The 23,930-nt window shown below is 39.6% G+C and overlaps 1 protein-coding gene across 3 annotated transcripts; it reads left to right on the top strand.

Moving 5' to 3' along the window:
* Positions 1 to 6,033: 6,033 nt before the first annotated feature.
* On the top strand, positions 6,034 to 22,886 carry ZNF583 (zinc finger protein 583). 3 transcript variants are annotated; one of them, XM_028095212.2, is made up of 5 exons: positions 6,034 to 6,106; positions 7,410 to 7,506; positions 14,038 to 14,164; positions 14,454 to 14,552; positions 20,369 to 22,886. In XM_028095212.2, exons 2-5 carry the CDS (start codon positions 7,498 to 7,500, stop codon positions 21,844 to 21,846), a joined length of 1,713 nt encoding a protein of 570 aa, XP_027951013.1. In that variant the 5' UTR covers positions 6,034 to 6,106; positions 7,410 to 7,497; the 3' UTR covers positions 21,847 to 22,886. The 3 variants fall into 3 exon arrangements, with proteins under 3 accessions (XP_027951013.1, XP_027951012.1, XP_027951011.2); XM_028095211.2 differs by lacking the exons at positions 6,034 to 6,106; positions 7,410 to 7,506 and having other exon boundaries at positions 14,026 to 14,164; positions 14,457 to 14,552; XM_028095210.2 differs by lacking the exons at positions 6,034 to 6,106; positions 7,410 to 7,506 and having other exon boundaries at positions 14,026 to 14,164.
* The last annotated feature ends 1,044 nt before the right edge of the window (positions 22,887 to 23,930 follow it).

Raw genomic sequence — 23,930 nt, 5'->3', positions numbered from 1 at the left:
ATTAGTTAATAATGTTTCAATGTTGGCTCATTAATTGTAACAAAAGCACCATAATAACATGCTAATAGTAGGGGAAATTAGGTATAGGGTATTTGGGGATTCTGTACTATCTTTGCAGTTATTCTGTAAATCAAAAAACTTCTAAAATAAAAAAGCTTGAACTTCCTCATTAAAGTCTTATCATTTCCTTTCAAAAATGTGTTTTTATATTTTCTGTTTCTATTTGGTGAATGGGCCTGGAAGCAATGATGCCCTGTAGTAATGAGCATAAACCTAGTGCCCAGAGCTTGGTTTCTAAATACCATTCACTAATAAGAGAAACCAAAGCTTCTTGGAGAAGTGTTTGATTCTAGGACTAGAACAGGGAGAGTCCACGATCAGTATGAGATATCTTTTTGTGCCAAAAAATTAGGGAAATGCTCCCCTGCTAAGCAGGGGGCCCGAGGTGGGGCTCAATCCCAGGACTCTTGAGCCGAAGGCAGACGCTTAACTGAACGAGCCACCCAGGCACCCTTGGATTTTATATATATTTTAAAGCTGGAGTAACAGGATTGGCTGATGTATTGGGTGAAATAACAAGAGAAAGAGGAGTAGTGAAAGATACCACCAGGGAATTCTGAGCTGAATAACTGGAAGAACAAATGTCATTAACTAAGATAGAAACACCTGAGAGGGGTACATCTTTGGAGGTAAGAATGCGTGGTTAGGAATGTGATAGATTGAAATGTCTGTGAGACAAACAAGTGGAAATACTGAGTATCAGTTTAGGGGCAGTGTCTGGGAAATACTTTTATCATGTAGCAAGTTTATATTGTTATGTACTGAGGCAAATCAATGTTTTTCATTTATTCTCTCTACCTTTTATTTTGCTCAGAAGTTGTCTTCCTACCCTAAATTATAAATACTCATCTTTATTTTTCTGTAGAACTTTATGTGGATATTTAAAAATGCAAGTACTTCAATCTGTTTGCAATTTGTTACGCTGTCAAGTGTGATGAATCAATGTTACCTGTAGTATTTGTACTTTGAAGATTTATTAAAGTTTTCCTCACAATCTATAAATTATTAATTGTAGATACTACATGGCTATTTTAAAAGAATGAGTGGGGACACCTGGGTGGCTCAGTTGGTTGAGCTGGGCATGGAGCCTGCTTAAAATTCTCTCTCTCCCTCTCCCCCTTTCACTCTATGATTGCATAACCTTATTTCAGAGAATTGTGTGTATTTTTTTAAAGTTTTATTTATTTATTAAAGAGAGAGAGAGGAGCAGGGGAAGGGGCAGAGGGAAAGAAGCTCATGCAGACTCCCTGCTGAACGCAGAGCCTAAGGCAAAGCTCAGTTTCAAGATCCTGGGATCATGACCTGAGCCGAAATCAAGAGTCAAGACACTCAACCAACAGAGCCACCCAGCTGCCCTGAACTGTGTGTATGTTTTAACCAGACTTACAGAGTTGTGCAACTAAACCATCTGCCACCACTGCCTACTCATACTAGAAACGTGAGTGGCGTCCTTAACTCCTCTCTGCCTCATATGCGAAAACCATCTGAGGCTACCTTCCATATAGAGTTTTTCTTTCCTGGTGAACAGAATGTATTTGCTCAGTGCTATAGACTGAATGTTTATGTCCCTTAAAATTCATGTGTTGAAAGCTAATCCCCAATGTGATTGTATTAGGAGGAGGGGCCTTTGGGAGATGATAAAGTCATGAAGGTGGAGCCCTCATGAATGGTATTAATGCCCTTGTAACAAGGGCCCCGGACCTTATACTTTCTACCACGTGAGAGCAGACTAAGATGGCTGTCTGTGTACAGGAAAAGGGCCTTTTCTGTATACTGTACCCTAGGCATCTCTTCATCTGGAAGTTTATCTGTATCCTTTACCATATCTTTTTATAATAAACTGATAAATAGTAAACTTCTGAGTTCTGTAAGCCATTCTAAAGAATTAATCAAACTCGAGGAGGGGGTCATGGGAACCTGCAATTTATAGCTGATTAGTCAGAAGCACAGGTAATTACTGGGACTTGAGCCCTTAATCTGTGCGATCTGCTGCCATCTTCAGGTAGATAGCGTCAGAACTGAGTTAAATTGTAGGGCATTCAGCTGGTGTTGCAGAATTGCAGAATTGGGGGGAAAAAAGCCCTCACATTTCTGGTATCAGTATACTGAGACGAGTAGTAAAGGAGAAACACAAGAGGAAGAGTGTAGGTTGTCTTTACAATAACTTCAAGTATGTTTGATGCATTTAAAGCAGTGCTAAGAGGGAATTTTATAGCACTAAATGCTTACATTAGAAATAAGGAAAGGTTCCTACATCAAGAAACTGGAAGAGCAAAAATGAACCCAAACCAAATAGAAGGAGATAAAAGCAAAGTCTTTTTGTAGACAGATAAGCCTTTTCTAAAATTTACATGGAAAAGCATGCTCTAAAATAGCTAAAATAATTTTGACAAAGAAGAACAAAGTGGGAGAAATTACCCAATATCAATACTTACTCCAACGGTACAAGACAAAGTATATAATCAAGACCATGTAGCATAGGGGCGCCTGGGTGGCTCAGTCGTTAAGTGTCTGCCTTCGGCTCAGGTCATGATCCCAGGGTCCTGGGATCGAGCCCCGCATTGGGGTCCCTGCTCAGCGGGAAGCCTGCTTCTCCCTCTCCCACTCCCCCTGCTTGTGTTCCCTCTCTCCCTGTGTCTCTCTCTGTCAAATAAATAAAATCTTAAAAAAAAAAAAAGACCATGTAGCATAGACAAAGGGATATAAACATAGGTCAATGGAACAAAAGAGAATCCAGAAGTAAGCCCACACAAATATGCTCAACTAATTTTTATTTTTAGTTATTATTTTTCGTTAGAGAGTGCGCACAAGTGCAAGCAGGGCAGGGGCAGAAGGAGAGGGAGAGAGAATCCTAAACAAGCTCCATGTCCAGTGCAGAGCCCCATGTGGGGCTTGCTCCCACAACTGAGATCATGACCTGAGCTGAAATCAAGAATGCGATGTTTAACTGACTGAGCCACCCAGGCGCCCCTCAACTAATTTTTAACAATTTCAACAATGTTTAACAATTTTTAACAATTGTATTGAGATATAATTCACACACCATGCAATTTGCCTATTCAAAGTGTACAATTTAGGGTTGTGTAACTCACCACAGTCTAACTATAAAGTATTTTTGTTACCACAAAAAGAAATCTTGTATCCATTAGTGGTCATTCTTTATCTCCTCCCATCAGCCCTAAGCAACCACTAAAATGCTTTCTGTCTCTATGAATTTGTGTATTCTGGTTATTTCATATAAATAGACTCATACAATATATGGTCCTTTGTGACTGGTTTCTCTCACATAATGTAATGTTTTCAAGGTTCATTCATGTAGCATGTATATTGGCACTTTATTACTTTTATCATTTTTTATGGCTGAATAATATGGGTACTTGGGTTGTTTCCACTCTTTGGCTACTATGAATAATGTTGCCATGAACATTTGTGTACTAACTTTTGCATGTATGTAAGTTTTCCTTTTTCTTAGGTATATACATAGGACTGAAATTGCTGGGATCATATGGTAACTCTATGCTTAGCTTTTTAGGGAACTTCTAGAATGTTTTCCAAAGTAGCTGCATCATTTTAAATTCTCACCAGCAACATTATGAGAGTTAAATTTCTCCACATCCTTACCAACACTTGTTATCTAACTTTGATTTTAGCCATCCTAGTGGGTGTTAAGTGGTATGCCACTGTGGCTTTGATTTGTATTTCTCAAGGGCTATGAATGTAGAGCACCTTTTCATGTGCTTATGGAGCATTTGTGTATCTTCTTTGGAGAAATGTCTATTCAAATCCTTTGTCCATTTTTAAATTGTTATTTGTATTTGTGTTAGTCAGTTGTAAGTGTTCTTTACGTATTCTGGATACAAGTCCTTGTCAGATATCTGAACTTATTTTTTTCTTTTTCCTTTTTTTTTTAGAGGGAGAGAAACCAGGGGAAGAGGAGCAAAGGGAGAGGGAGAGAAAATCTTAAGCAGGCTCCACAACTAGTGTGGAGCCCCACCCGGGGCTCCATCTCACAACTCTGAGATCATGACCTGAGCTGAAATCAAGAATGGGACATTTAACTGACTGAGCCATCCAGGCGCCCCTGAACTGATTTTTGACAAAGGTACAAAAGCAATTTAATGGAGGAAGGATAGCCTTTCAAACAAATAGTGCTGGAACCATCATTAGACATCCATAGCCAAAAAAAGAAAAACAAAATAAGAGAGAGAACTTTAACCTCCTGCTTCTTAAAAAATTAAAATAGACTACAGATTTAAATTTGCTCCAGTACTAACCAATGAAAAAATAAATGTATTGCATCTTCATTGTGACAATTGAAGGCAAAATAAATGGGTCCTTCTGTCTCTGAGGATTCTATATTTCTACTTCTGAAGATTATGTAATTAGATTATGACATTAAACTTAGATGCTGGGCAGACATCTGTTGATTACCGATTTGAAATTGAAAAATGTATTTCTTATACATATCAAAGTAAATTTGACTCACTTAGTGACTACTGCCAAGCTTCCTAGAGGGTTCTGCCAACAAAAGAAACTTAAGAGATAATGAAATGAAAAATGTTACCACAAATTTTCAGGCTAAAGATACCCAATCTCTATACCTTTGTGAAATGTGCAAAAGGCTGCAAAACACTGGAAGTTTACTGATATATCTTAACTTACATAAGGTTTGTCTGTATGGTCTGAAAAAGCAAGGGGGAAGATAATCAGAATTTCAATACTCAAACACAAAACCAACCACAATTTTCGTTGACTGTGTTGCTTTTACTTTTTGCACGGGACCGGTTTTCCAATATAGCCGTCTTAGTGCAATTGTAACAGCCTTGTTCCTCCTTTAAAATAAAACATAACCCAAAAGTATTTTGAGATATTGCTTCATCATCACACAATTTTTATTAAGTTGTATAGTTTTCAAGCCGATAGATGTACCGTTAATCATACTACTTGTAGCCATACTGTTTGTATTCAACGTTTTATTACTATTAACGTTTCAGTTAATCTTTTGAGAATGTATTTGTATTTTTAAAATTTCCTTAATATAAAAATTCCCATCTCATATGCTTTTTGTCATCGGTGACTCTGCTGAGACGAGCTGCAGCGGAAGCAGAGAAGGGCATAACCCGATGGCGGAATGGTTGAGACATGAATAGGAGTTAATGAAATACTTTCAAAGACATAGGTTTAAGTATAGGAACAAGAGGGTAGGTAGAACGGAAAGAATGATCTATGAACGGCTGTGGTTTTTTGGTTTTTTTTTTAATAACACATACCATTTCCCGGTATGTATCTTTTCTACCGAGTTTTTTTCCTTTTCTATTGAATTTCTCCCTCATTAGAATGTCAGCCACAGGAGGGTGGGGATTCTTCGCTGCAGGCTCAGGTGTGTCCCCAGCGCCTAAAACAGTGCCTGGCACACAGTCGGCGCTCAATAAGTGGCTAACGAGACAGAAGAAAGAACGAAAGAAGAAAAGGAACGAAAGGAACGAAGCCCGGGCAGGCGGGGCTCTGGGCCCCGCACACCCCCTCCGGAGCCCCTGCCGCGCGCCGGGCCCGCACGCCCCGCACCGCCTGCTCCCTTCCCGCAGCGCCCCCCGCGACGCCGGCGCGCGGCCCCGCCCACGACGCGTGCGCACCTCGGCCCCGCCCGACACAGTGCTTTCGAGTACCGGGCTCGCTGCGCCTGCGCACTCCGAACCGGCCCGTCCAGGCCTGGGCGGGAACGGTCGGCCTGACGGGGCTGATCCGGTCGTGGTTCTGGGTTGGGAGGTCCGGGGCTTGGAGAGCGCGTCACGCGACTGGGGGCAGGGGCGGGAATCACTGGGCCGGCGCCCGCGGAGGGCAGTCCCAGGATGCCCCGCGCCGCGCCCAGCCCGGACTCCATTTCCCAGCGGCCCGTGCGGCCGGCCCCGCTGCCCGCCCGAGCGCCGCGGCCCCTTTGTGAGCCCGCCGGTCCGGCCGAGAGCGAGGCCCCGCCCCGGCCCGCGGGGCGCTCGGCTCCCGGCGGCCGACGGCGCGGAGGGAGGTGCCGACCCGCGGGGAGGAGGCGGTGAGGACGCCGGGGGCGGGCGCGCGCCTCGGCAGGCTTGCGGGGCTGGAGCGGGCGTGCGAGGGGGCCTGTGGCAGTGGGAGACCGTGTCACCGCGTGACACCGTGTCACCGCGTGCGTGCCCCAGTGTGTGACTGTGCGAACGTCTGTGACCATGACAGTGACGGTGAGTGTGCGGCTGTGTGGCTGGTCATGTGAGACAGCGTGAGGTTGTGTGACCGTGCGACCCACTGCGAGCGCACGGGTGCCAGGCTGCCGGGAGAGCTGCCCGCGCGAGGGCTGTGTGGCTTCTGCGGTGGGCGGGTGGCGGGGTGGGTGCTTGGGGAGGCCAGTGTGCTCCGGGTCGTGGGAGACCGCGTCGGGCAGGGGAGCCTGAGAGGGGCCGAGGTGAAGGGGAACGCTTGAGGAAGGAGAGAGGGAAGGAGAGAGGAGCCCCCGCTCCAGGTCTGGAGGCCAGCAGAGGCGGCTCTCTGGCACGGAAGGACGTCTTTCCCTTCCTCTCCTAGGCTCTGCTAATAGCGCACAGTAGGGGAGACCTACTGTGTGCTATTTATGAACACACATGACTGACAGTTACTGAGCGCGAAGGCTGTGCCAAGCACTATGCTGAATGCTTCATGTGGGTCATCTCAGGATGCTCCCAACAATTGATGCGAAGTAGGTACCATTTCACTGATGAGGAAACTGAGGTTTGGAGTGGTTACCTAAGTCATGGAAGTTGCAGAGCTAGTGAGTGGTAGACTGGGTGTCTGAGGGCAGGTGTTCTGATCCCCAGACCTGGTGGTTCTTACTGTTAATGCTGCTTCGGAGATAATTCCTTTACTCTCCAAGGTAGAGAGGTTTAGTGGAAAATAACTCATGAATAGGGGTTTTGGTGACTGTTAATGCATCGTCCCCTCCTTCATCTCTTTTTGGGGAAATTGCACAGAAAAGTTAAGGGATTGGTTTCCAGGTGCAGTTTGCCGTAAGTCAGGACTACAAGCACAGTGTTCTGACCCTTTGGTCCAGTGTGCTCCAGACCACATGACCCCTCCGATGCCTACTCTGTGTAAAGATGCTTTCTCTGGGGCATTTGTAGCTTTATCTCATTTTGTAGTAAGGGCGGTAACATACTCTCTTTTACCATCGTTATCTATCTGGTGGGAAGACTAAAAAGTCAGACCTGGATTCCAGTTGGGCTCACTTATTACCATGAAGCCTTGGATAATTTCAATAATTTCACTGATGGACAGCTTTCATGTGTTAAGGGGGGAAACAGTCCTTACTTGATAGTGCCACTTCTGGTTTCTTTCTCCCTCTCCAGCTCTATTATTCCAGACACCGCCCTTCCAGTGAGGAGCGTGAAGTAGGAGGACAGAGGAGCTGCCATAAATTCTTAAATTCTTAAAGCCATGTCCAAGGTAAGGAAAGACTGCTTCTCCCTGAGGTGCTTTTTCAGGTTTCATAGGAACATCTTGCTTTCCTTCTGAAATTTCCCAGCTAACAAAGCCCCATTCGTTCAGTAACCTTGTTCTCATGTTCTCCCAATCCAGTAAAAGGTCCCAGTGAGCTTCCTTTTTTTTCTCAGCCAGCATTTTCATCTTCATTCAAGAAATAGTTTAGCACTCCTACAGGTTAGGTGTTCTGTTAGGAGCTCTCAGGAGGCAAAAACGCACTCCTTGGTGGCATATGAAAGCCTTAACGTAAGGAGTTTGATTCACTGAGGTCAAGGTGTATTCTGATGTGACCACTAGCTGAGAGCTGCTTCACAGACCTAGGTTTGAGGGGAAGGCAAGACGGGCCACTGGGCAATCTTAGTCATAGTACATGACACGGTATCTTGCTCAAGGTGATTTTGAAGAGTAGTATGTGTTGGGTTTTGAGTGTTATCAGCTAGGGCAGTCAGTGGGCTCTGAGGAATAAGGTTCCCTGGGAGTAATAAGGTCCTGTTACAGGGACATTCTGAGTTAATAGTGTGCTACAGCTAGGATATTCTAGGTCATCCAGTTAAGATTAGTGGAATTACTTATGGAAAAATAGGACATTTTTTGAAAAAATGAGAATAGTACTTGAATCTACATTTTAAAATGGCTGCATACATCTGTAATGAAACAGTAAATAGTATGGAATGAGAGCCAGAAGAAACAAATGAAAAGATCAATATATAATGTCCAAAAACAAATGCAAGTATAAATAAGAATGGAAGACATTTATTCATTCACTGAACATAGAGTTTTTAAAGACTTACTATATACTAAATGCTGGAAATACTGTAGTAAATGAAAATAGACACCGTCTTTGTTTTCATGGAATGGAATGTCTACTAGTTTGTTTATTAGGTGATAATGTAAGTGATGTTCTTTTAAATCGGTGGAGACAGAACGGATTATTCATTTAGAAAAAAGATTTCTCGGGGCGCCTGGGTGGCTCAGTCGTTAAGCGTCTGCCTTTGGCTCAGGTCATGATCCCAGGGTCCTGGGATCGAGTCCTGCATCGGGCTCCCTGCTCAGTGGGAAGCCTGCTTCTCCCTCTTCCACTCCCCCTGCTTGTGTTCCCTCTCTCACTGTCTCTCTCTGTCAAATAAATAAAATCTTAAAAAAAAAAAAAGATTTCTTCCTCACACTTTGAGGGTAAATATATTCTATAGGTTAAATGTAAAAAATAAAGCCATATGAATGGTTGAAATGCTGGATGAAAATATAGAGAATGGCTGTAAGAGCAAGATGAACCAGAAGCAGAAATCAACTAGAGCAGCACCGTCTAGTAGAACTTCCTGTGATGACTGATTATAGAAATGTTTTGTTTTTTTTTTAAAGATTTTATTTATTTATTTGACAGAGAGAGAGCAAGAGCAGGAGCAAAGCAGGGGAAGTGGCAGGCAGAGGGAGAAGCAGGCTTCCCGCGGAGCAGGGAGCCCGATGAGGGGCTCGATCCCAGGACCCTGGGACCATGACGCGAGCCGAAGGCAGACGCTTAACCAACTGAGCCACCCAGGCGCCCGATTATAGAAATGTTCTGTATCTGCACTGTCCAATATAGTAGCCATTAGCTGCCTGTGGCTCTGGAACACTTGGATATACTAGTGTGACAGAGGAACTGAATCTTTAATGTTAATTGATTTAAATTTAAATAGCCACATGTGACTAGTAGCTGTGTATTGGGCAGCACAGATCAGGCTAATAAAATAATAAAGCCAGGTAGAAAGTTGTGGGTGATCTTGTCCAAGTCACTCATTTTACAGATGAGGAAAAACAGGCCAAGTGAGGAAAATGACATACCTATGTCACTAGTTAGTGATTGTATCAGATATAGGAAGTTGTAATATATGTTGAGGGTCGGCATAAATAGATGATGGTGAGTGATGATTTGAAGAGGGTGGTAGAAAATAATGAAGGACTATGGACCAGTGAAGGAAACAGTTCCCTTTGCCTGGAACCCTCATTGGCTTCCCATTTTACTTGGAATGAAATCCAGTGTCCTCTCCACAGTCTATAAGGCCCTGCATGATCCAGCTCTTGGCTACTCCAGACCTCATTTTCTCCAAGTTTTTTACCTTTCCGTGCTCCAATCACACTGGTCAACTTGCTGTTCCTCAAACTTAACCAAGCTCTTTCCTGTCTCTGAACCTTTGCATTTGCTCCTCCCTCTTCTGTAATTCTCTTCCCTTAGATATCAGCATGGTTTACTCTCACTTTTAGATTGTTGTTTAAACATTACTGCTTCATTGAGGTTTACTTTGACCATCTTATCTAAAACAAACACTCTTGTCACTCTAAATCACCTTGTTTTTTTGTCATAGTGTTTAACACCACCCGACATTGTATGACCTGATGTTTACTGTCTTTCTCCTCTGTTAGAATATTAACTCCACAAGCAGAGGAACTATATTTTGTTTACCTTTGTTTTCCCTACGCTTGGAACATTGTAGGCAGTAGGCATTCAGCAAATATTTGTCAAACTAATATATAAATGAACAAGATTGTGAGTTGTTCATCTATGAGTAAGACCAGAGAGGTAAGAGCCAGCTACCTCTTTTCTCCTGCTGCTAAATTGGTAATGGAAAAAGCAGAAAGCGGAGGGTATGATGTGTAGAACAGACAGAGCCCATCAGCCCAAATGCTATTTCTGGGACCCCACCCCAGACCTTATGAATCAGACTCTGGTGGTGCGGCCCGGGAAACTGCATTTTTATTAAGTCCAAGGATGCGTCCGATACACATTTTTTGAAAGCCTCTTGTTTCTAAAGATTATATTTAAAGGGTGCCTCTTATAAACACCACTTTGTTGGTTGTCACCTGTGTGCCTCTCACAATCGCTATGCCTGCTGTCGATTCTCTGTACTCAACAGCGAGGCACCTGAGTGGCCCTGTGTGCCTTCCAGGATTCCTGGTGCCTCCCAAAATCCCGTGTCTCTCTTAAAACATTGATTTTTTAAGAAATCCAGTCCGAGAATCTGTCTTTTAGTTAGTGTTTAGTACATTTTCATTTAATGTAATTACTGATATATTTAAGCCTGTCATAATGCAGTTTGTTTTCTTATTCCATCTATTCTTTGTTCCTTTATTTCTCCTTGTTTGCCTTCTTTTGGATAAATCAAGTACTTTTTCCTTATTATCTTGTTAATTATACATTATTATTATTTTAGTGGCCACTATAGGATATTTACCCATTTCTCATTATGTAATTATCTTCTTCCTTCTGTAATTGTCCTTCTATAATTAGTATCCTTACCACTTTCTGAACCAGATAAGACACCTGTAGGGGTTAACTCCAACTCAGTAGTAGTAGATACTATAGTTACTCCTTTGAGGCTTTTGATTTCTTTTTGATTTTCATTTCCATTTCCTTCCATTTTCCTTCTACCTGAAGAACAATTAGCATTTCTTTGAGTACAGGTCAACACTTTATTCCCAGCCTGAATTATCTTTTCATTAGCTCATATTCTTTTTTTTTTTTAAAGATTTTATTTATTTGAGAGAGAGAGAATGAGAGACAGAGAGCATGAGAGGGAGGAGGGTCAGAGGGAGCAGCAGACTCCCCACTGAGCAGGGAGCCCGACGCGGGACTCGATCCCGCGACTCCAGGATCATGACCTGAGCCGAAGGCAGTCGCTTAACCGACTGAGCCACCCAGGTGCCCCAGCTCATATTCTTGCTAGATGAAAACAGTGTAATTTAAAATTTTTTCTGAGGTCAAGTAAGTTTGGGAAATCCTAGTCTCAGTAGAGAGAATATCTTCTAGGATTTATTCTAAGGAAATAATTGGAGATGTCTGTTGAATCCTTAATTCAACATACAGTAGTATTACATGAGAACTGTAACATTTAAAAATAGTGCGCATCACTATTCTTACATCATAATGAAAAATTCAGATTCATGTAAATGAAAGTAAACAAGGGGTTAGTAAAGATACAGCATATTTATACCACATAATGTTGTCCATTTAACAAAAGTGATGTTATAATGAATGTGGATAGATAATCATCAACATGTCTGTATAAGGAAACATTTGAACAGATATATACTAGCTGTAAATTTTGATTGTTTCTAGGAAGTAGGGTGACATGGTGGGTAGATGTGGGGATGGAGGACTTGCAGTTCTTTTCACTTTTATAAAAAGGAAAAAAAAATCACTGAGGGTAGAAATACTGGACATCATTTGCTAAGTTTCCTTCATGATTACAAACTGTATGAAAATTCCTGTTTTATCAAATCAAAATAAATACTAAACTATTTTAAAGATATTCAAGTCCCATTGAATGGCTAATGGGAAAAGTCAGTCAGTTGAAACCTGGAATCCATTAGTTTGTGTGTGAAGCTAAAAAAGATCTAAGAACTTTACCTAGCAAAAGCTGCCTCACCTCTGTTTACAGAGGAAATGTGTATAGAACACTTTTGTTTGCACAAAATATTATAGTTTGTATTGAATTGAGGTTTTTTCTTTTAAGATTTTATTTATTTGAGAGAGAGAGTGAGCGAGAGAGGGAACACAAGCAGGGGGAGTGGGAGAGGGAGAAGCAGGCTTCCCGCCGAGCAGGGAGCCCGACGCGGGGCTCCATCCCAGGACCCTGGGATAATGACCTGAGCCGAAGGCAAGATGCCCAACGACTGAGCCATCCAGGCGCCTCTGAAGTGTTTTTTTAATAGAATTGATGATTGACAGTACCCAGCCTTGTCTAGGACAAGTTTCATCTTTTAAGACTCAGTTCATGTTCCCTTCCTTCCTTGAAGCCTTTACTCACTTCCCATATTTCCCTGTGTTAAGTGTTTTAGAGATGGAGGCATGTAAGATCAAGCTGCTGCACATAACTGATGTTTCTTGGAGGCATACTTCTTCCCTTATAGCCTCCTTAAACCTAAACTTGGGCACCAGCAGTTCACATATTGATTCATTATTTCCATTAAAACTGTTTCTGCATAAAATCATTGATGTGCTTAAATACATCCTCAATAGGACCATTACTCTGCAGAGTCACATTAAATAGGAGTGATGTTCATATTTGATAACCACTAGGGCAAGGGCACACACCAGAACTTACCCCAGCTGGGATACTGGAGGCTGCTGCTGTGCTGGGCATTGCCCTTAAGTTGCTGGGTTGTGGGGAGATCTGGGATAGTCACTAGCAGGGCTCAGTGCAGTAGCTGTTTACAACCAGGTGGCATTATTTCAGTATTTAACAAGTCAGTTCAGCTCTTCAGATGTGTATCACCAAGTGCGTCTGTATATCAGCCCAGGTAAAGAGTAGGCTTTGCTCTGTGACATGACAAACCAAAGAAGCATATAGCAAACCACAGGTAAGCCCTGGTAAGTCTGGAGCAGATTTACCTCATTAGGAAGAACACCCGTTTTGAATTTTTAGGAAGCAGACTAGGTCTTATTCCATGTTATAAAGATCCTTAATTCAATGGAGTATTATTGAGAACTGTACTTTAACATTTTAAAAACTCTCACTCAGGGCGCCTGGGTGGCTCAGTTGTTAAGCGTCTGCCTTCTGCTCAGGTCATCCCAGGGTCCTAGGATCGAGGAGCCCCAATGCAGGGCTCCCTGCTTGCTCCACGGGAAGCCTGCTTCTCCCTCTCCCACTCCCGCTGCTTGTGTTCCCTCCCTCACTGTCTCTTTCTCTGTCAAAAAATAAATAAAATCTTAAAAAAAAAAAAAACTCTCACTCATTAGACATGCACAACTGGGTATGTTCCTCTAGTGAGAACTGTAAGGATTTTTTTGTTGCACTTCGTTATCACATCGGAAATGTTCACTATCTAATAGTGCTTAAAATTACTATTATTTTGTCTCTTCACATGAGAAGTTACCAACTGTCTTTGAAACTCAGTGGGGTTATCAAGAGCTGTTAGATAATCTTTTATTGCCCCAGTCATTCTGCTATGGCATACCTTCGTTTAGGTTATATTTTTGCAAAATCACTATAGAACTTGTTTAATATTTTTACTACCTACATGTTTAGTTTTAGGAAATCAATATTATAAGCATCAAATATATTTATATAGGTACCCTATTGATACAGCTGGAACATTAGCCATTCCACGAAAGAGTTTGGAAAATGTAGATTTAGGCCACGTTCAACTTGGTCTGTACAACATATTCCTGCCTCCTCCTTAAAGCCTTTCTTCACTGCTCTCGTCTCTCCTGATTTTCGATATTGAGAAATGCATTAGCATTTAGTATGAATAACAATTATTTTGCTCGTTTGCTCTTTTCCCCATCAGTAGAGACTATGTCAGAAATTGTATACTTTCCATGACAAAATATTAAACCAAGCACAGAGAAATTTTAGAAATTACTTGACATATGTTGCAGAGAACCAAAGATACTGCCAGAAAGTTTCGCTATATGCAGTATTTCTCTCCAAAAGTACAAATTAACTCTTCAAACTATGCCAATCTGAGGTGAAGAATACTAGTTGAGAATAAAGGAGTATGTTTATGTCATTTCAGGATTTGGTGACATTTGGGGATGTGGCTGTAGATTTCTCTCAAGAGGAGTGGGAATGGCTGAACCCTGCTCAGAGGAATTTGTACAGAAAGGTGATGTTGGAGAACTATAGGAGCCTGGTATCACTAGGTAAGGAGGTTCCCTAGAATTCAGAATCTGCACATAGGGCTGCTTTCCAATGTTTGGGAAGCCTCCAAAGTACTTCACTAAATTTCCCTTTCTTGTGCTCCCCAGAATAGGCTGAGTTTGTAGAACTGGTAGCTTCATTGGACTATTCCTACAACTTCATTTTCCCCATTCTTCAGAATACTTCACCTCTTCCTCTACTCCCTTCTGCCTAGTGCCCTTGACTTCCTGATGACCAAGCTCCTTGATCTGATTTATGGGCCCGGCTAATTCTCCCTTTATTCCTTGTAAGCAGGAGTTTCAGTTTCTAAGCCAGATGTGATCTCATTATTGGAACAAGGAAAAGAACCCTGGATGGTGAAGAAGGAGGGGACAAGAGGCACGTGCCCTGGTGAGTGAGAAAGAACTAGGAAGGTAGAAGAGGCCATTGCAAGGAAAAGCTCAGCTATTCTGAGAGGTTCCAGCTTATAATTGATGTTTCACGGGTAATTTTTCTTAAAGGCTCAAGGCCTGGGAAGAAGCATTGAGGTGCCATTGGCATGAGCTCCCTTATTCTTCTTGTATATAATCTCTCACAAGTTAACTGTCTTCTCTGATAACCTTTTCCTATTCTCTGGGTCCAAAATGTCAGTGTCTGCTTGTTCTTGCTTTTTAGTTTTGCAAAAGTTGCTCCATCATACTTTTAAAAATCTAGACATAGCAATGTCTATTTTTTTCATTTTCAGTCACTCATTCCTTTTAGAATGAAGGTTTGATTCATTTATTCATTCATTTATTCTTTTACCAAGATTCACTGAGTTTTTACTTTAAGAAAATCATTCTGCTAAATTAAGGTTCTTCAGAGGCTAATTAACCATCACAGAAAGAAGAATTTCCAGTTATATTTTCAAGTCTGGGTAACTGGAAAGTGAGACGGTTTAATAGAAACGAGTCAAAAGAATATCCTGGTAGAGGAAAAAGATGATAATGTGACTTGGGACATAAGAGATTTATTTTTACAAGATGGAGAGACTTCTGAGTGAAGAAATACAACATGCCACTAGATTGGGAGAGGCTCAGAAAAAAGTGATTTAGAGATGCTAGTACGAATGGATGAGATCACTTAGTTTTAAGTTTGAGAAAAACCCTGGTATCAGGGCTTTTGTGGGAAAGTGGATCTTTGACAACTTTCTCAATGTTCTCTCTGGTAAGTGGTCTCTTTACGGTTTCTGCCTTGGGTGAAATTTTACAAATTTTTACTTTCCCAAACAATTATCTTTTGATTTAGGTTATCAAATTTATTTCTATGAATCTGAAGAAAATAATCTTGTAATTCTTTTTTAATAGTTTCCAATTTTATTTTGTATAGCTATTCTTTTTTAAAAATTACTAGGTAAGCTAGTCATTAATTTTATTTTTAAAATCCATCTTATGGATTTATTAGTGTTACCATTATTCTCTTTACAATTCTTTATTTTCTGCTTTCCCTAATTCCATCATTCTAATTTTCTTAGGTTTATTTTTTTGTTCCCCGTTTTGCTGAAATAAATGCTTAAATCTATTAGTTTCATTCTCTTATTCACTAAATTATTAGGGGCTATGAATTTTCCTCTGAATATAGCTTCAGCTGTCCTCCAGAGAGTCTAATATTTACTGTTTTTGTTATTGCTATTTCCGAGATAACCTACTTTTAAAAAAATTTCTCTTTTACGGGAGAGTTGTTTAAAAGAAAGTTTTCTGGGGGCACCTGGATGGCTCAGTCAGTTAAGTATCCAACTTTTGATTTTGGCTCAGGTCATGATCTCAGAGTCGCGGGATTGAGCCCTGGGTCAGGCTCCCCGCCCAGCGGGAAGTCTGAGTATCTCCCTCTCTCCTTCCCCCCACTCATACTCACACGCTCTTTTTCTCTTTCTCTGGAATAAATAAATCTTTTAAAAAAAGAAACTTTTCTGGTTTTAATATATTTTGATCAAGTTACTTTATCATATTTGATCATAAAGGACTTAGTATTCTTTGAGACTTTAGGATTTTGTATGGCATAATATACAGTTGGTGTTTGTAAAATGTTCCGTAGGTTCCAAGGTTAAGTCTCTATTTTCAGTGTTAAGAGCTTATTACATGAGTTTTACTTTTTTATATTATTAAAGTCTGTCTTTACTTACCTTTCTTGTTTCCATCTGTTTTTTCTTAACTTTATTAAGGAATTTTACATACAGTAAATCGCACTCATATACATCATACAATGTGATGAATTCTGACTATTGTACACACCCATGAAACCATCACCACAATGAAGACATACAGCATTTCCATCACCCCAAAAGATTGCCTGTGCCTTTTTGCAGTCCATTTTTATCCTCCTGGCTCCAAACACCAATCTGATCTTTGTCATTTTATTATTATTATTTTTAAGATATTTATTTATTTATTTATTTGAGAGTGAGAAATAGCATAAGAGGGGAGAGGGTCAGAGGGAGAAGCAGTCTCCCCGATGAGCCGGGACCCCGATGTGGGGCTCAATTCCAGGACTCCAGGATCATGACCTGAGCCAAAGGCAGTCACTCAACCAACTGAGCCACCCAGGCGCCCTGATCTTTGTCATTTTAGACTAGTTTCCATCTAAACTAAATGGATTCATATATATTGTTGTGTCTGGCTTATTTAACTCATAATTTCAAAAATCATATTTTTGCATGTATGAATACTTTATGCATTTTATTGCTGAGTAGTAGTCTATTGTGCAGACATCCAACATTTTGTTTTTCCTTTCATCTGTTTATGGATATTTGGGTTGTTTCCAGGTTTTGGCTATTATAAATAAAGCTGCTGTGAAGCTGTCATTTACAGGACTTTGTGTGCATATATGTTTTCATTTCTCTTGGGTAAATGTCTAAAAGTGCAAAGAGTCATACAGTAGGAATAGGTTTAACTTTTTAAGAAACTGCCAGTCTTCCAAAGTGACTGTACCATTTTCATTCCCAACAGCAATATATGAGACTTCCATTTCCTCCCTATCTTCACGTCTTTGTATTGTCAGTTTTTTCTTTTATTCATTCTAATGGTTGTGTTGTGGTATCTCATTGTGGTTTTAATATGCAATTCTCTGATGACATAATGTTGAATGTCTTTTCATATGCTATTTGGCCATTCATATCTTTTGTTAAGTGTTCAAATCTTTTGCCCATGTTTTATTAGTTTTTCTTATCAAATTGTAAGAGTTCTTTATATAGTCTTAATACAAGTCTTTTGCCATTTATATGTATTAGGATACATGTGTGCCAACTGTGGCTTGTGGTTTTGTTTTTCTGCTGTCTTTTCAACGTCCAGTTTAATTTTCATAAAGTCCAATTTATTAATTTGTTTGGTGTTTTCTGTGTCATATCTAAGAAATTCTTGCTACCCCTTAAGTCACCAAAATTTTCTTCTGTGTTTTCTCCTAAGAATTTTGTAGTTTTAGCTTTTACATTTTGGTATATGACCCATTGAGCTAAATTTTGTGTCTTGTGTGAAGTAAAGATTGAGGTTTTGGGTTTTTTTTTCCTCACTGGATATATATGCAGTTGCTCCCGTATCTTTTAAAAAGACTTGACTTTACCCATTATACTGCCTTGTTGGTACCTCTGTACCAAAAGCAGTTGACCATATCTACATGGGTCCAGTTCTGAACTCTATTCTGTCCCATCGAGATCTCTATGCCTTTCCTTTCATCAGTACCAGTCTTGATTACTTTAATTTATACTTTTTTTTTTAAAGATTTTATTCATTTATTTGACAGAGAGAGACAGGGAGAGAGGGAACACAAGCAGGGAGAGTGTGAGAGGGGGAAGTAGGCTTCCCGCTGAACAGGGAGCCCAATGCGGGGCTTGATCCCAGGACCCTGGGATCACGACCCCAGTCAAAGGCAGACGCTTAACCAAATGAGCCACCCAGGTGCCCTATAGTAACTTTTGATATCTGATAGTTCAACTTGTAAAATCACTTTAACTATTTACATCATTTGCATTCCCAAATGTTAGAATGAAGTTGAGAATTTCTACCCAAAAGCCTGCTAGGATTTTGATTTGGATTATATGGAATCTATACATCAATTTGGGAAGAACTGATATCCAAATTAACATCATTTGAGTTTAGTTCATGAATATGGTTTATGTAGCCATTTATTAGTCTTTTTAAATTCTCTTAGCAGTATTCTGTAGTATCCAGTGCAGTGACTATATATATATATATATATATATTTTTTTTTTAATCTTATGGTATTTTTGGTGCTATTATAAATAGAATTCTTAAGAATTCCATTTTCCATTTGCTTGTTGCTAGTATGCAAAAATGTAAATTGATTTTTATATTAACTTTATATTTTATAATCTTGATATATTTATTTAATAGTTGTTCTAGTACTTTGTAGGTTCCTGAGGTTTTTCTGCATAGACCATCATGTTACCTGCAATTTATTTCTTCCTTTCTAATCTTACAGTTTTCCTTTCTTGACTTACTGCAGAAGCAAGGACATCTTCTACAATGTTGAATAAAATTATTAAGAGTAGATATACTTGTATTTTTCTCAATCTTAAGGGAAAATGTATTCAGTCTTTCACCATTAAGCTGATGTTTCAGATGCCCTGTATCAGTTTGATAAAGTTTTCTATACCTGGTTTGCTAAGTTTTATAATAAACAGATGCTGAATTTAGCCAACTACTCTTTCTACATCTATTGAAATGATCATTTGATTTTCCACCTTTAATCTGTTAATGTGGTGAATTACACTGGTTTTCACATATTAAACCAATCTTGTAGTCCTGGGACAAGCTCTACTTGGTAATGATTATGCTTTCATATTGTCCTGGATTTGATTTGCAGTAATTTTACTAAAGTTTTTACATTTTTTTAAAGATTTTATTTATTTGACAGAGAGAGAGACAGCGAGAGAGGGAACACAAGCAGGGGGAGTGGGAGAGGGAGGAGGAGGCTTCCCTCCGAGCAGGGAGCCCAATGCGGGGCTCAATCCCAGGACCCTGAGATCATGACCTGAGCCAAAGGCAGCCGCTTAACCAACTGAGCCACCCAGGCGCCCCTAAAGTTTTTACATTTATGTTCATGTATTAAATCGGTTTTGTAAACCATAATAGGATCTTTGGTTTTATTATAAATGTGGTGAGAAACCACTAGAAAGTCTTGAGCAGAAAAGATGATCTGACTGGGGAATGGAAAGAAGGCGACAAATTAAGGCATGTGGCAGGTTAATAAAATCAAGCAGTTTGATACAAAATTATTTTTTAAAAAAGTAGGTTCCACACCCTGGAGCCCAATGTATGGCTTGAACTCACAAACCTTAGATCAAGACCTGAGCTGAGATCAAGTTGGACATTTAACTGACTGAGCCACCCAGGCACCCCTATACAAAATTACTTTTATGTGAAGGCATTTTAGCTTTCGGATCAATTGAATATTTACATTTGGTGGGCGCCTGGGTGGTTCAGTCCTCTAAGCATAGGCCTTTGGCTCAGGTCACAATCGCAGGGTCCTGGGATTGAGTCCCACATTGAGGTCCCCACTCAGCGGGGAGTCTGCTTCTCCCTCTCCCTCTGCCCCTCCCCCCCACTCATGCTCACTTGCTCTCTTTCATATAAATAAAATCTTTTTTAAAAATTTACATGTGATTGGAATATATCACATAGAAAATGCCTGACAAGAAGACTTTTAAGTAGGCCACACACCCAATGTGGGGCTTGAATTCCTGAGAGAGTCACATGCTCTACTGACTGAGCCAGGCAAGTGCCCAAAAAAGACATTTTTTTAGGCCACAAAAATTTAGCCATAGTTGGCCTGGACAACCTAAGGCAACTAATAGTACCTGGTGTATCTTTGGGTATGAGGATCTTATGGAAGTTTTTTTAGCCACACGGACCTTATGAAATTGACTTTTTAAAGATAATGAACTTAGCTTGAATGCAGAATGACCTGAGGCAGGAGAAGAAGGGAAGGGTGCTTGGAGACTGTAATATTAAACCAGATATAAAATTATTGTGATTTTAGATAACTTCTTCGGTTTCTAATTTATATCCTAATTCTTAGTTTTTCATTCTTCATAATCTCATACTTTTTAGACTGCATCTTAACAGCTGTTAAATCCCCAAACTTCTTATGTATTTTATTCACCAATTTTTGTTTTAGAAGTTCTTTTCTGATGAACAAATACAAAAGACCTTTGTTTTCTTTATATCTTTTAGATTGGGAGTATACGTTTAAAAACAATGGATTTTCATCAAAGCAAGTTATTTATGAAGAAACATCCGAACTAGTGAAAATGGGAAGAAGCCATCTTAGTTATAGCCTTGACTGCCCCAGTTTGAGAGAAGACTGTAAAAGTGAGGACTGGCTCAAGAACCAGTTAGGAACTCAGGAGGTACATTCCAGACAACTGATCATCACTCATAAAGAAATGCTCACTGAGGATCAAAGTAATGAATATACTAAATCTTGGCAAACTTTCCATGAGGATGCAATATTTGATATAAAAAAGACTTTTCCCACCAAAGAAAGAGTACATAAGCGTGAGCCACAAAAGAGAAGTTACCGAAAAAAGTCTGTCGAAATGAAACATAAGAAAGTCTATATACAAAAGAAACTCTTGAAATGTAATGAATGTGAGAAAGTTTTCAACCAGAGCTCATCCCTTACTCTTCATCAGAGAATTCATACTGGAGAGAAACCCTATGCATGTGTTGAATGTGGGAAAACCTTCAGCCAGAGTGCAAACCTAGCTCAACATAAGAGAATACATACTGGAGAGAAACCCTATGAATGTAAAGAATGTAGGAAAGCCTTCAGCCAGAATGCACACCTTGCTCAACATCAGAGAGTTCATACTGGAGAGAGACCTTATCAATGTAAAGAATGTAAAAAAGCCTTCAGCCAGATTGCACACCTGGCTCAACATCAGAGAGTTCATACTGGAGAGAGACCTTTTGAATGTATTGAATGTGGAAAAGCCTTCAGTAATGGTTCATTTCTCGCTCAGCATCAGAGAATTCATACAGGAGAAAAACCTTATGTATGTAATGTGTGTGGGAAAGCCTTTAGCCATCGTGGATACCTAATTGTACATCAGAGAATTCATACTGGAGAGAGACCATATGAATGTAAGGAATGTAGAAAAGCTTTCAGCCAATATGCACACCTTGCTCAACATCAGAGAGTTCATACTGGAGAAAAACCTTATGAATGTAAAGTATGCAGGAAAGCCTTCAGCCAGATTGCATACCTTGATCAACATCAGAGGGTTCACACTGGAGAAAAACCCTATGAGTGTATTGAATGTGGGAAGGCCTTTAGCAATAGTTCATCACTTGCACAACATCAGAGAAGTCATACTGGAGAAAAACCTTATATGTGCAAGGAATGTAGGAAAACATTTAGCCAGAATGCAGGCCTTGCTCAACATAAGCGAATTCATACTGGAGAGAAACCTTATGAATGTAATATTTGTGGGAAGGCCTTTAGCTATAGTGGATCTCTTACTCTACATCAAAGAATTCATACAGGAGAGAGACCCTATGAGTGTAAGGATTGCAGGAAATCTTTCAGGCAGCGTGCCCATCTTGCCCAGCATGAGAGAATTCATACTATGGAGTCATTCTTGACTCTTTCCTCTCCCTCATCCTCCATGTCCAGTCAGTTGCCAAGACCTGTTGGTTTTATCTCCTAAATATGCCTTGAATCTGACTCCTTTAATCCATTTCCGTTCCATCATCTTTGTCCAGTACACAGTAATCTATTTCATATGGACTATGGAAATAGCTTTCTGATTGGTCTCCCTGTATTTACCATTTCCTTTGTCAGCTGCCTACATTGCAGTCAAACTTGTATTTTAGAAGTTTGATCATATCCCTTCCTCATTGATACCCTTCACTGGTACCCCATAGTTCTTAGGTTAAAGCACACATTCCTCAGAATAGCCTAAAAGACCCTCCTGCCCCAAATACCTTGTTCCAGTATACCTTCCAAAATACTATTTCATGTCAAAATCCATCTCATTCTTTGGCTATTTATCCAGAATTAAGAACTCATATTCCAGCATCAAACAGATCTGGGTTCTAATCCTTGCACTTCCATTTTCTAGCCCTCTAGTTTCAGAGAAACATTTTGTTCTTTGTAAGGTTCAGTCTTCTTATTTATATTATGGAAATAGTACTACCTCAAAAGTTGATGGGAGGATTAAATGAGAGAATGCATGTAAATTGCTCAGAGTGCCTAGCATAATCACTTAATAAATGTTACCATAAAATGAAAAGATACTGTGGTATACAAAGAGGACCTGATCTTAGCAAGGATCATCTGAGAAATAACAAAAGCAGCAGCAGTTTAAGACTTAAGAGATTATACAGATTTTTGATTAGAACAGTAGTCATTGTTCTAAAGGTGGGTGATAAGGGTATCTAAAAACAGTAGCATTGATACTAAAGTCCATAATGATATAGACCAAGATATGACTTTGTTGGTAAGAAAACTAACTTCATTAGATACTCAACAGTTCTAAGAAGCCAGATTTTAAAAATCACTAGTTTATAAGTAGGATTTACTGAGATGTATTCATTTACATTAAGACAAAGGCAAAATAGATATTTTTAAAAAGACAACTTAAAAAAATCAATAACCAAAGAATAGAAAATAAAATATAAGTTTGATGCCCTCTCCTAATTCCAGGTAGTTGAACTGTATTAAATCTAAGTCATTTAAAACCAAAAAGGTTAAGCTAGTTCTAAGGTGTAAATCCAAAACTAGAGGGGAAAAGAAAACCATAGATCAATACTCCTAAACTGGTGGCCTACAAACGTGTTTGATTTGGTACTCATTAAGTTTAAAATGAATACAAAAAAAAAAATACAAATACTTTTATTTGGGCATGTGTTTTCCAGTTCTCCACAGTTCAAACCATTCCTTCTTCCCTTACATCTGACTTATTTTACACTTCATATTACTTCCTGACTCTTGGAGGCTTTGAATATGCAATCACTTCAGTAACCAATTCACATATGAATATAGGTACAAAGAAAATGATGAAATGGAGGGTGAAAAGGAACATTTGAATAGACATTTTATCCTGCAGGGGAAGACTATTCTCAAGATGTTAGGAGGCCCAAAATTAATCTACAGATTCTTTGTACCTAAAAAATCCTAAGAATTTTTTAAGGCTTGAAACATTGTGTGCATGTGAACAAAGACACATGTACATTCATACAGATAAACACATAAAATATATAAATAAAGGAATTTGTCAGTGGCTTAACAGTACTGGTAAAATTGATTCTGCTCTGTACAAAACCAATTCCTTCATTCTTTTTTCCAAATGTGAAAGTTATTAGAGGACATAGTAACATAATTTATAATCCAAGAGTGAAAACAATCTTCCTAAACAAGACATGAGATCCAGAAGCCACACATACACAGATTCTACGTTTGACAGCATAAGAACTTTATTAAGCTTTTATATAGTCAAAGATAGTATAAACACAAAGTTTTTAAATATCACTATTAGAGATAATTATAACATACATGAAATCCATATCCTTAACATAAAAGTGGTCCTACAAATCACTTAGAAAATGACACTACTATTCCCAAAGACAAAGGATATAAAGAGGCAACAGGTGACTGATGAATGTATGATAAATACTGAATCTCACTAGAATGAAGAAATAAAAGTTAAGCGAATGAACTATCCGTCAATATCAGATTTATAAAAAATATGCATTGCAAAAGCAGGAAAGGAGTATGTGTGAGAGTATGAAT

This window comes from Eumetopias jubatus, unplaced genomic scaffold (assembly GCF_037043125.1).
Source record: "Eumetopias jubatus isolate StellerSeaLion01/CBP00866 unplaced genomic scaffold, mEumJub1_p1.0 scaffold_10, whole genome shotgun sequence".
Taxonomy (NCBI): Eukaryota; Metazoa; Chordata; class Mammalia; order Carnivora; family Otariidae; genus Eumetopias; species Eumetopias jubatus.
The sequence above is the reverse complement of the archived record's forward strand: the minus strand, read 5'-3'. Positions and strand labels throughout refer to the sequence as shown.